The sequence below is a fragment of the Amphiura filiformis genome, chromosome 10, assembly GCF_039555335.1.
Source record: "Amphiura filiformis chromosome 10, Afil_fr2py, whole genome shotgun sequence".
NCBI lineage: Eukaryota > Metazoa > Echinodermata > Ophiuroidea > Amphilepidida > Amphiuridae > Amphiura > Amphiura filiformis.
The window spans coordinates 23,834,793-23,848,020 of NC_092637.1; the positions used below are offsets into that span (position 1 = coordinate 23,834,793).

At 36.6% G+C, this 13,228-nt stretch overlaps 1 protein-coding gene across 1 annotated transcript in view; it reads right to left on the reverse strand.

Annotated features, from left to right (window-relative positions):
• Positions 1 to 1,264: 1,264 nt before the first annotated feature.
• Positions 1,265 to 13,228, reverse strand: part of LOC140162663 (uncharacterized) — a 34,793-nt gene continuing 22,829 nt past the window's right edge. Inside the window, exons 3-7 of the mRNA XM_072185938.1 lie at positions 11,830 to 12,038; positions 9,244 to 9,429; positions 7,019 to 7,148; positions 4,571 to 4,799; positions 1,265 to 3,013 (exon numbers count right to left, since the gene is read on the reverse strand). Of these exons, the coding sequence (XP_072042039.1) occupies positions 2,650 to 3,013; positions 4,571 to 4,799; positions 7,019 to 7,148; positions 9,244 to 9,429; positions 11,830 to 12,038 (1,118 nt within the window). The 3' untranslated portion in view covers positions 1,265 to 2,649. The remainder of the gene's footprint in view (positions 3,014 to 4,570; positions 4,800 to 7,018; positions 7,149 to 9,243; positions 9,430 to 11,829; positions 12,039 to 13,228) is intronic.

Genomic DNA, 13,228 nt, shown 5'->3' on the forward strand with positions numbered 1-13,228 from the left:
GACGTACGCTGTACATATGCATCGCATTATAAACATCTCAAAAAAAGTAACCAACCCCCCTTAAATAATGGTCATTATTTAAAAAACGAGCGATTGTATTACAACTATGTAAAATGCGTTGGAAGCATAATGTATTTTCCCACATGTTGAAACCTTTGTAGCAATTGACTAAATATTGACGTCACAGCGTACATTTAAATCAATGTAACCCAAGGGTTGAATGCTGCAGTAAATTATATTGACATATGATTGATTTGTATTCAGTATAATGTAAGGAAATCTGTGTAATGATATTGAATGTGTTTGTATTGTTGTAAGGGCAACTTTCAAATCTGGACCTCACTACAATAAATTGACCGATGTGTTATTGTTCTCTGCATGGGTATCAAGTGGTGTGTCAGAATGCGCAGAAATAAAGTCTGCTTCCAACGCATTTTGCAGATTTGTAATATAATAGCCCATATTTTTAAACAATGCCCATTATTTAAGGGGGGGGGGTAATTACTTTTTTTAGATGTTTATATTTATCAAAGAATGCATAACGACATGGACCGTAATTTTATAGAAATTTCACATTATGCTGATTCTCTGTACGTTCGCTGCACATGTACAATAAGTGTCATTGAAAAGACCGGTATTTTATTCAATCTATGATTGCAAGCATACACTGAGTGCAGCTTGTTTAAATTGCGAGGCAATCTATTCAAGATATCTTTTGACCCATCGCTATTGGTAACTAATTATGTAACATAACTACTTCTACAGCGAATGGTTAGATGGGCCATATACTGATTTTGATAGTATCGTGCAACATTTAAAATAATTCTACAAACACTGATTTTTTTTTTTCATTTTACCAGGTTGTCGTTGTGAAAACTTACGTGAGCTGATCGAGAGTACTATTTTGGTTGAAAGACGTCGTAGTTTTACGTAATTTTACCAAAAATATCAACATCAATTTAGTGATATAAATATGAACTTCAAAATAGCGATGTGGATAATACGCGTCACGTGGGATAAAATAGCAAGTAAGTCAATGCGATCAAGCAAAATCAGTCGGAACTCGGAAATATTAAATGTTCAGTTTGTTATAGGATAGTAAAAAGCATTTAGAAAGAGAGACAAGAACAACAGGAAACAAAAGGAAATATTACCTTGTTTGGCTATATCTCAAAATTAATATTTCCGAGTTTCGACTGATTTTGCTTGATCGCATCAAATATGTTGAGAGAACAGTTTAAAATATTACACCTGATATACACTGTTGTCAGAATTAATTGTATTTTATTATCATTGTCATAAGCAAAGAGATCGAACGTAATCCATGCCTATAAATTTACTATCTACCTGCTATGTCTGTTTTACGAAAGTTGAGGGCGTTGTTTATATATTGTTTCCCGATAAAGCACAACTTTGACAAACCCTAATTGCCAAACTTGTAAATAACAGTTTGAATAACTAGCGCCCTCGCTGTATTTTTAGTAAATCATAATTTGTACATATAGCTAACATACGTGAATGGAATCCGACTATACATGATTATTGTATGTGAACATTTCCCCTTCAAGTTTACGCCACAGTCTTAAATCACGAAAATCATACTATTTGGGAGCAAACAATACCACATGTCCTCCACATATTTCACCTTCTCCCAAATAAATTCACAAGTATTTTCTTTAATTTCTTAAAATAACTAAATTTATGTCACCGAAGAGTCATTTTTCTGCGTAGTTTGACACCTCATACCGCACGTAAAAGGAGCTTTTCGAAATTAAAAAAAATTACACTGACTTGTCACCCAAAGCACAAACATTATGAGTCTATGTGCTGTAATTAGCACGTAACAAAGGGTAGCGGAAATATCGTAGAAGCAGGATATATCAAAATGTGTTACTTTTAAAACTAAACATTGTCATTCAAGTGCGTATAACTTGAGGAACACTTCTCTATCTAACTAATGTTTGTGCACAGCAAGTATTGTCCCCAACTAAAGCTTCACAAGTACCAGCTCTCACGAGAGCGCACTAACAAACGATGATTTGGTATATACGATAATGTTGTTCCAAATCCACAGTTACCACGACCCCAGCATTATGACTGGGATGTAGTTATGAAAAATTCCTACCAATGATGACGCCTTATCCCTAATTTGTATCAATTTGGCATCATGCCTATTGGATTCGTTGGTATTGGAAATATGGGTATTTCCCCCACATCTAGCCTCATAGGATATTAGCAAATCATGTTATAGTAAAAATAAATATCGATACGGTGTCATTTTGGAAATCAAGATGGCTTATAGGCTCAAGATGAAATATAGATATTTCTATCAATACTTTTCTTGTTCTTTGGGACTTATACAAGGTATCTAAATAGGTCGGATGTTTTAAAAATACACAGAACGATATATCATGCCACAATCTAACTATAAGCAAGTTAAAATATTATGTAAGAAAGCTGGAGATTTTGTATAACACATTGCATTGAAATGTCAGCGCCGCAGTTATGATTAGAGCAATATTTATACTTTTAATAGCCTTTTTTGACAAGTCGATTACTGGCTTTTAAAAATTAATATAAATTATTTAGAAATACATAGTTACATTACAGTTGTATTAAATGCGATGCAGATTTACTTCATTTAGCCGATCAGGCTTTAATAATATTCTTAGTATTTTTAGGTTTCTTAGGTTTTCCTAGGATGTTTAGCATGTACGTTGCATCAAAGAGTTCACGCGTCGAAACGTAATCCTCATAAGGATCGTTAGCTATGGCTTTCAATCCAACCTTAACAATTGGCCCTACACCTATCACAAAGATGGTTATGTCACCCTTCATGCCATCTTTCACACGAGCAATATTTGATGGGCCTTTGACATCATCTGCTGAATTCCCGTCGGTAACGACGACTGCCACGCGACGTGCGTTTGCACGTGCACCTCTCTCTATACTAAATAGAGTATTGGTCATGACCTTTATAGCGTCGCCTTCTTCCGTCTTGCCCATCAGAAACCTGAAAGATACAGGTACATGTAATACAGTCAATACCTCGTCGGCAGAGTACTACACTATCGTAAGTACATTTTGGACAGTTTTACAGGAGGAGCATACTTGTGTTTTGCGTAGTCATATAAATGGTGTTAAAGTTTTAGTGCAACACTATCGTAAGTGTCACATACGATAGTGTTGCACTCAATTAGAAATGTGTGTAGAGTGCAACACTGTCGTATGTGCCACATACGATAGTGTAGCATTCATTGCTAAATTAGGATATGCGTAAAATCGGCTCAAATGTTCAATATTTTGTCATTTAAGTATTAATTTATTTTGGCACATAACATTTACATTAGCAAGACACCTTTTGCCGTAATGTTATCTCTCAAGATGTATTACTGAATCTAACAATAATAACACCGGGTTTATCGTCTCTATTACCAGTCATGGGAGCTATGAACTTAGCCGGCATGATGACAATGCATACAGCCGTCAGCGTCACAGCCAGTGATGTGTTGGAAACTGTTTTGCACTTACGATGATGTAGCATTCCGTGATTTTGTTGTTTAGGCCCAATAAAATAGCGTATGTGGCACATACGACGGTCTTGCAGCAAATGAAAAACAAAATTTGCGTGCAAGACTCGTTGTTGGCACATACGAGTGTCTTGCATATTGTATTAATTTAAAAATAATTAAGCAATTTTTTAACTTAAAACCTGGTTTAAAATGTTTGTTCTTATATGGCCTTCCATAAGTTGTCATAATTGTCACTTACGATAGTATAGCACTCTGCCGACGATATGTTAACACTATACTAAATCCTACTTAAATGTGAGTGGTCTGATTTTATCACGTTTGTGTGCGTGTTTGCTTGTTTATTTGTTTAGTGTTTGTTTGTTTACCCAGGTTGGTGCGTGAGGGACACATGCTAATCCATGGGAAATCCATGGACCGTTCCAAGCTCATACAAGACAAATGCACAAGCCTGGATAGCCAGTGTAGGCTAATAAGATGCATGCTGGATTGCTGGCCCAGATAACTTTGATAAACAAAGCACGAAATGGAAGAATATAACAAGGGGAAGGAGAAATGAGAGAGGGCCACACCCAAACACAAGTGTACAATTTTACTCTAAGCCCTTACTTCGTGAGAAAGGATAATTGGAATTCCAATCTCATGCCTCGATGCAAAGGCTTGTGGAGCGGTTTTTATCTCTGGTTTGTTCCAAGGTTTGATATAAAATTGGATCGATTGAGCCCATATATATTTTAAAACTCATAGCGAGACCAATAAATGTTGGGCGTAAAGCATCCAATTATCATTATTATGGTTTTCGATCCAATATTTTCACACACTTGGATTCATCACAACATAATAATGGGTCAAATGGGTGCAGCGGTTTGATTTTCTCATATGCCATTTACATCAAATATGTTTCATCTCTAAATGTACTGGGACATGTGCGTGTCAATGAGTAACATATATTTAATTTACATGCATTGTATGCCTATCGTGGAAGGTCAGGTAGTATTGCAAGCGTTCAATTTAACAATGATGATTAACATTACACTCACTTCATGTCAGCAATTGCTTTGTTCACGGCGTTGTTATCTTTTTTTTCATCAAAGCCAAACACAATTTTGGTATTTTGTTTGTCGGAAAACACAATTAGACCAATCCTAGTTTTATCGAGGCCAACATGGAGCTCACTGGCAATCCGAATTAGAAAACGTTTAGTTTCAGTGTAGTCTGGATAGTCACTGACGCTAGCTGAACTGTCAACGACAAATGCCAAATCGAGTACTGTATTCAAAGAGGAAAAAAACAACACAATTTATAAAGATTTGACAAGGTAACATCGGCACATGGATGAGACAGTTCCTAAATAGCATGTGCCGCATTCTTATTTAAATGAGTTATTGTGTTATTAATTAAGAAAAAGAGGGTTACGCTTTACCCTTTAGGACCCGGTGCTCAATCTCACCGATTACTCATCGGTGTGCCCAGGGCCTAAGCCGGTGCATTTCTCGCAACAGATTATAACAACGCGTTGATGAATGACGGAATTATTACTTGATAATACATTATTTTGCCGAATTATATCGACTGATCAACAAATTGCTCAAATTGATTAAACTGAAGTATATACTCTCTAAATGTAAAAGAGTAAAAAACCACTCTGAATTTCAGAGTGAATTTAAGTTAGCTCAAAAAGAGTGGGTTTTAGCTCTAAAAGAGTGAAAACAGTGCACATAATTTCACTCGCGATTTCGAGTGAGCCTCACTCGCTCAAAAGTGGCGCAAAATCTCACTCTTTCTTGGAGTGAACTGTCAGCCAATCAGAAGCGCCGAAAATCGGCCGATGTTTGTTGAACTTGTGTAACAAAATGGCGAACAGTGTGTGAATGAATGGCGAGAAAGCGGAAAGCGGATTTGATGAAGAAAAAGACAGCATATTCAACAGTGATTACATTTATGTGTAGGTTATAACTCGTAGCAAGTATACACTTGGTCTGGAGACAACGGCGACAGTAAGCTGAAGTCATATGTGAGCAGTTTGTTACCGGCCGGCCGGTCTACATGTACGCATATATATGTAAGCTTATGTAGGTTACGCCGCATCACGCTTCTCCAGACTGTGACCGTAAACATGGTATTTGCCAAGTGTTATGTCCTACACCTAAGTGTACGCACCATTGAACAGTTTGACTATTAGCTTCACTAAATCCATAGTTTTTCATCATTCATCCCACACTGAAGTTCGACACATTGTGTATGTGCTTAAGCTTTAGACCAGTTCAATATTCCTAGACCGGGCCCTACCCTAAGGGTCACAACAATTTAAAGCACATAGTAGCTGTTATGAACTAATGTGATATTCTTGTATATAAAATAGGCCTAAATGAATAAATAAATTAATAAATGCTCTTTTCTGATTCCCTCTTTTCCGGAGTGAATTTTTTCACTCTTTCTTGAGAGTGAGCTTCACTCTAAAAGAGTTGTCACTCAGATGGCTCTTTGAAAGAGTGAGATTTCACTCTTTTTGAGTGATTTTTCGCTCTTTCACATTTAGAAAGTACTATATACAATAAAAATTAATATAAAGGTTTCGGGTATGGATGACAGCAAATTGATGGCAAAATGTTACGAAGTCGACGCCCATAATTGCTGGCGAAGACGCAACAATATATATGCCTACACTATATTGATTTATCGGCGTGCTGCGTCTTAAAATTGCAACTTAGTCGGCGAGATTGAGCACCGAGTCCTCAAACCAAATAATCAGTTAGCCCATTGGGCTATTCCATTTAAAATTTACACTACCCTTGTGGAAGATTTTGGAATTATTTTTCACAGTGGAAGTACGCCCACCTGTATTATGGCTTTACCTATATCTTCCACAATTGCAGTGAGTATTTCAAATGGGAGTTACCCAATTGTCTATTCTATTCAAAACTCATACTCCCTATGTGGAAGACTTTAGCTAAATCTTCCACAGGGCTAGTGTGGATTTTAAATGGAATAGCCCATTTTCTAGCTCGCAAACCCTGTATTTATCCACCTGTTACAGTCAAGAGATGAGTTGACTTCTGACGTCAATCCCTGGCAGTATGCGCACGCATCATCACAATTTCCATTGTTTTTTGCCTGGTAGTATGCGAGCGCATTATATTTTGTTCAGGGCTCGTGTTTTTAAAACTCCCGCCAGATCACAATAAGACTATTGAACAGTGTAGTGGTTGCCTTTGTTGATACATATTGAGGTCAACTCATCTATAGTAATATCCATTTCCATTTCCATTGCAGCACCATATTCATATTCTGATATCTGAGTAGCTTCCCAGAACAAATATGACTTCTAAATTTAAGCAAACCCCAAGAGGTTTGTTTTTCCTCTTGCTTGAGTATGATACCATACGGGAATCCCGTATTACATGATTAATTGTTTTTAATAAATTACAATCGATTTTCCAAAATTGATTATACCGGATATATTATGATTTATTTATCTAGGTATTCACCTGGTTCTATATTCACACAGGAAGAGAAATCCTCCTTCGAGTATTTCTTGTTCTTGTGGTAATAATTCTCTTCCCAGAATTTCGCCTGATCCAATAAATTATTTGGTAGCTCGTACTCTTCTGCTTTTGCCTGCATAAAATTATCAAAATCAGCATCAATAATAATAACAACAACATGTAAAAATGTAATAACAATAATTTATATTTTTATTATTATTATACTACAACGTATAATATTTTTTAAATACCACTTTGTGTTTACACGATCTGGTCCATGGGGGCCAAAGGCGGCAAATTTGAAACAGAGATAAATGTAAAAATATGGATTAAAAAAACAATAAAATACAGACTTGACATTTAATATGCAAAAAATTTTTTCGAAAAATATCAAGACTGGTCTGGAAGGGGTTTGCATAAACACCACGGGATAAATATTAATTGGGGTGTGTCGTGAGATGGTGTAAAATAATTGTTTGATAGCAAATGTGCTTTACATGAGTTAACATTATGGTTCTCATAATGTAGCGAATCTGCCTAAAATGGCGGATTTAGGGAGGCTGAATTTGAGCTTTGTGGTGCACACAATTCCGGACTTTATGCAACATTGTTCTGTTATTATCAAATTTATAGGGGTTTGAGGTGATATTTCCTAAACTTCGTCAGCAGTTGGCATTAATCACAGTTGAAATACACTTGCAATGTATCAATTTTTTAAACATGGGAGGAGCTTAAAATATGGCTTTTAAAAGTGGTACGTACTCTGAAAGTTTGAATGGCCTCCCTGAGGTCAAATGTTATAAACTTAAGGTACAAATTAACTGCGCGGATTCTTGGCTGTCCAATGAACTCTCGCACTTTCTTTGTGTACAGTAAGTTTATAACATTTGGCCCCAGGGACCATTCAAAATATCTGAGTGCGTACCACTTTTCAAGCCATATTTTTAAACTCCTCCCACTTTCAAAACTGGTAGATTACAAATGCATTTCAGTTCTGACGAACACTTATTGGTATTTAGCTTCAGTCAATATCACCTCAAACCTCAATAAATTTGATAATATCAGAATAATGTCGCTCAAATTCAGATTCAGTCTACATAAATCCGCCATTTTAGGGTAAATCGCAACATCATGGGAATCATAATTTAAACTAATGGAAAGCACATTTTCTGTCAAAAAATTACTTTACACCATCTCTCGTATGGAAAGCACATTTTCTGTCAAAAAATTACTTTACACCATCTCTCGACACATCCCAATTAATATTCATCCCGTGCGGTTTATGCAGACCCCTTCCAGACCAGTCTTGGAGTTTTGCTAAAAAATATTCCATATTAAATGTCAAGTTTGTACATAAGAAAATAGACATCAACAAACTTTATAACTTTAGATCCAAGTAGGCCTATGTTAGATCTTTGGTGTTTTCAGTAAATGATAGCGGCCTATTGCGTAATGTAATAATTACAGTAACTCACTTTTCAAAAATTTTAATTTTGATATAGTTTTATCCCTCTCACCACCACCTCTAACAATCGGCACATCGTGCAGTTTTACATTGTCCTGGTTAAAGCCAGGAGCTGCTGATGTCGAAGTAGCAGGTGTGTCGACTGTTGTATTTATCAGTACAGACGCACGGCGCACTCCAACACACCCCTATATGCATTTCAATACCCCACCCCACCCCCACCACCAAGTGCTTGCTGTCCGGATATTTAAGATTTCCTTTTCTGTGCTTCATATCTTCTGTGTTACAATTTTCAGCTAATACTGTCCTCTTGAAAGTCACATTGAATCCCCAACCTCAAATCCAAAAACACCCGCCCCTTTGTCCCGTCTCTGAAAATACCTTGGCTAGCACCACCACAAGCATCCCCACATCATGATAAGGGCACGGTGGCTCAGTGGTTACGGCCTTGGACTCATAATCTGAGCGCTTGCTCGACGTGCGTGGGTTCGATTCCCCATCCCACCACCATGTTGCGCCCTTGGGCAAGGCGCTTTGCCTCGCTTGCCTCACCCCACCCAGGTGTAATGGGAAGCTGTTATGGGATAGTCGTTGTACTGATGGACCCTGCGCCACTTGTATGCTGCAAAAGTGGTTCCGACATATTCTAATGACGGCGGAATAAATGTAAAGCGCTTTGAGGCTGTTTACGGCATAAAGCGCTATATAAATATCTATTTTTTTTTACATTTTATACTTCCATACTCTCGCATTGGTCACTTACTCGAGCTATATATAAATAGATTCTTGCTGCGAGTGCCGAGTAAAGAGGTTTGCGAAGGTCTTTCCATTCTACCAGCCGCCAATTGATATACAATTTTTCTTCTATAGCCTTTAACTTGTCAGGTAGTCCCCACTCGACATGATCATCTAAGTTCTTTTGCATGTCAAGAAATACTTCCTTATCAACCTACAAATTAAACATGAAATTCATACAATATTAATACATCCGGAGTTTTTATTTTAGTCAGTTTAAGCATGCATTTAAGGGGGTACTACACCCCTGTGGTAAATTTGTGACAATTTTTTCATTTTTCTCAAAAAATAATAAGACAATTGTAACAAAAGTAATGTATTTTATAGGGGCAAGGAATCCAAATACTACACTGAAATTTCAGTGACTCAAGACAAGCGGTTCAGTATATATGATAGGAAATGAGGTACATCGTTGTGGTACATAATTTCTTATCATAAATAACGAACCGTTTGTCTTGAGTCACCGAAATTCAAGTGTAGTAATTGGATTCCTTGCTCCTATAATATACATAACTTTCGTTACCAATGTGTTATTAGTTATTGAGAAAAATGCAAAAATAGACACACATTTATATACATATATATATAACGGCAAGGGAATTATAAAAAAAATATCATGAAATGTAAGGACTAACTGATATTATTTGGCTAATTTAAAATAAAAATATATGTAAATAGCGCCCTCAATTTGTAGACAAATGTACAGTTATTAGCATAAAAATCACCACAAAAAGTAGGAAAAGATGAATAATTCGATATAGAAATGAAAATCTATGTAAAAAAAATAGGTACAAAATATATATTTATTTTAGAGTGATGCACCCATAGTGGGTAGGAGAACATGAAAACTAATATGAGATACTGTATTAGGATCACATATTAAGTATCATGTGAGTATACTCTTGTACTCAGAAGACAGGATTACATATTAAATATTTGACACCATAGAATATAAAAACTAGTAATTTGATAAGTTAAAATAAGATTTTTAACGGAATAAATCTAAATAATATGATTATGCAGTTTATTCCGTTAAATATTTACCCCATAATTTCCCTCATTCTTCAGGCCCTGCCCTCTATCGGGTGCTAAATTAAAGTTTAAGCTTGATTGCTATTGTTTCTTTGTAAGCCTGCGGCGCAACCTTGAACAATATTGTCCTTGTAAGCCTGCGGCGCAACCTTGAACAATATTGTCCTTGAGATAACGCCCCGTAGCCACCCCCAGCCAGCGCCATACCTCATTTCAATTTTTAACATACCCATATCCTGCTTTTTATATTCCATAGTGTCGCACACTTTAATATGTGATCCTGTCTTCTGGAGTACAAGAGTATACTCTCACATGATACTTAATATGTGATCTTAATACAGTATCTCATATTAGTTTTCATGTTCTCCTACCCACTATGGGTGGATAGCTGTTTGTTTTGTACATGCCTACAATTTGAACATTATAAATATAATGTTTTGTTAGTAAAAGTAATAAATGATCACATCAAACAACTGTGCTTTGGTGCGAGGCGTCCTGGGTTAAATTTCCGAAAGACCAAAAAATTAAAATCTAATTCCCCGCTCCCGAGGGTCATTTGGAAAAGGCGGGCATATGACGCATGATAAAAATATCTCGTTACAGTCGGTTCCGATCAGGGTAATAAATCCAGTTGATTGTTAAACTTGCCTGTTCTCCTGAAAGATGCCCCTATCAGCTATCGTCATAGGGTCACTTATGTCTGGCAGGAGTTTCGTTAGCGAAATTTCCTAGATTAATGCCTAGATATTTTTTTTCTTTTGTTAGTAGCCCTCTATCCTTCGCAAAGTTCCTCGCATTCACTAATCCTATAAGTCTTTCTTTCTTCCTCACTCACTCCCTCATATTATTCTTACTCTCAAACAAACACAACACAACATGTTAGAAACGTCTTATAAGCCAACGTTTACATGTCGGGATATATATAGGACAAGAAAACATTTTAGAATGCTTTGTATGACAAAAAAATACAAGAACATTTTTAAATGTCAAAAATGTTATTGTAAAATATTTTTGGCAAACAATTTTGGGGAATATTTTTTTAAGACTTAAGGGATTGGATAGCAACGTTTGCACAGTAGTTTTGTGGAAAATGAGAGCACATCAGACATATCGAATTGCATTCTGAAAACGAAGATTGTCTTTTTAATTTTCAATTTGATTATTTTAAGTTTGCAAAATGACACACATTTCATGATAAATTATTACAATTTACATTTTTTTATGTTTGATAGCCCTGGAAGTAAACTTTATAATTCAAATGATATGTACACAAAGTGGGAGCAAATCTGAACAAATTTGAATTAATTGTGTCAAACGTTGCTATCCAACCCATTAACAGCATTGCGTTAGAATGTTTAACATAGAGGTTTCAATGTTACCCTTTATATAAACCTACATTTAATTAAACGTTTTCTGTGTTGAAATTGATGGGTCCTTTCGTTATTTGTTTTCTTTCTTTCTGCATTTCATTTTCTCGTTGTTCATATTTTGTTACATATTTTGGTATTCAAACGGTTCCTACCTGCCAAATATTGCCATCGTAAATATCATCGCCGTAATGAGATTCTACGCATGCGATGCGTCTCATTATGCTGAAATCCGGAGGAAATATCCCGCTCTGTGTTATAGCGCTAATAGTGGCATAAGTAACATGTTCTCCTGTTTGTATACGGGCTTCTTCGGTCACGACATTGGTGATAATTGCAAGAAAAACGGTAGTCGTTATCATCGCTGTGGCAAAGTGACAATACATAATTATAATACGATGAAAACTTCATACAGTCAATTGTGTGACGATGTATACGTCGTACAATACGCACGCATTCAGTAAACAGCTTAGATGAAATAGTGTAGGGCCTACAATTAAAGACCTGAGCGCAAGGTATACGTTTGGTAATGTTTTATACGTGTTCAGGGGCCAAGACAAATATTTCACAACCTTTCATGGTGTTTTCACACTGGAACATGTATTAAACATTATAAAACCCTAAGAAACTATACGTAACTTGAGTATACATGTTGAGAGGCCAAGTGGACTTACGGCCTTCTTGCGCTCAGGTCTGCAATTGGAAATAGTTGGGCCTCATGTTCAAAATGAACCAATGTCAAACTATACGTGGGCCGAACTGGGCATTTTTCCTTGCTCACCAACCCCCCCCCCTCCCCTACACCAATATAAACTATCCACAACACTCCAACCTCCACCCCTTAACAAAAATATGTCCAGACACGCCACACACCGACATCGATACTAAAATTAATACCCGGGATCGATACACGTGAATGTGCTATGCTCCCGCAATTTTTTTGTTCTAAAGAAGTCATATTTAGATCCATGCACTTGAACATATGTAATGAAAGGATATGATAGTCATTAGCTTGAGTATTGAGAAAGAATCGTGCGTCTTGAACTCAAAAACTGGCCAACATTCTGATTCTGATTTTATTGCGTTGGTCCTGTATGGACTACAGCGCGTAGGCTATACTCACTCCCGTGGAGGAAGTATAAAAGTCGATGACCATTGACCTCAATGGCGTATACAAGCTTACTCATACACAGAGAGATCAATTACCGTGCTATTGTAAGTAGCCTTAGTCATGTCCCTCGGCTCATTATGCGTCTCAAAGGTCGGAACAAAATGGACATGCGTGGCTGTGGAATCAACCTACGATGGCGATTTCCGCCATGAAGATATCGGGGCGATGACACTGTGCGCCACTGGTCTGTTGTACACCACAAAGCGCTATACTTAGTCCCAAAATGAAACCCAATATAACTGTCCGGCAATGCGATTGTTTGATTTTTTTTGTATTAATTTTGTTTTTGTTATTTGTTTTTGTTTTGAAAACAACTGTAACAGTCCGACAATTGCGCTAAGTGGATTTGTGATCGAGTTTTTTTTTGTAGCGCTGCATGAGCT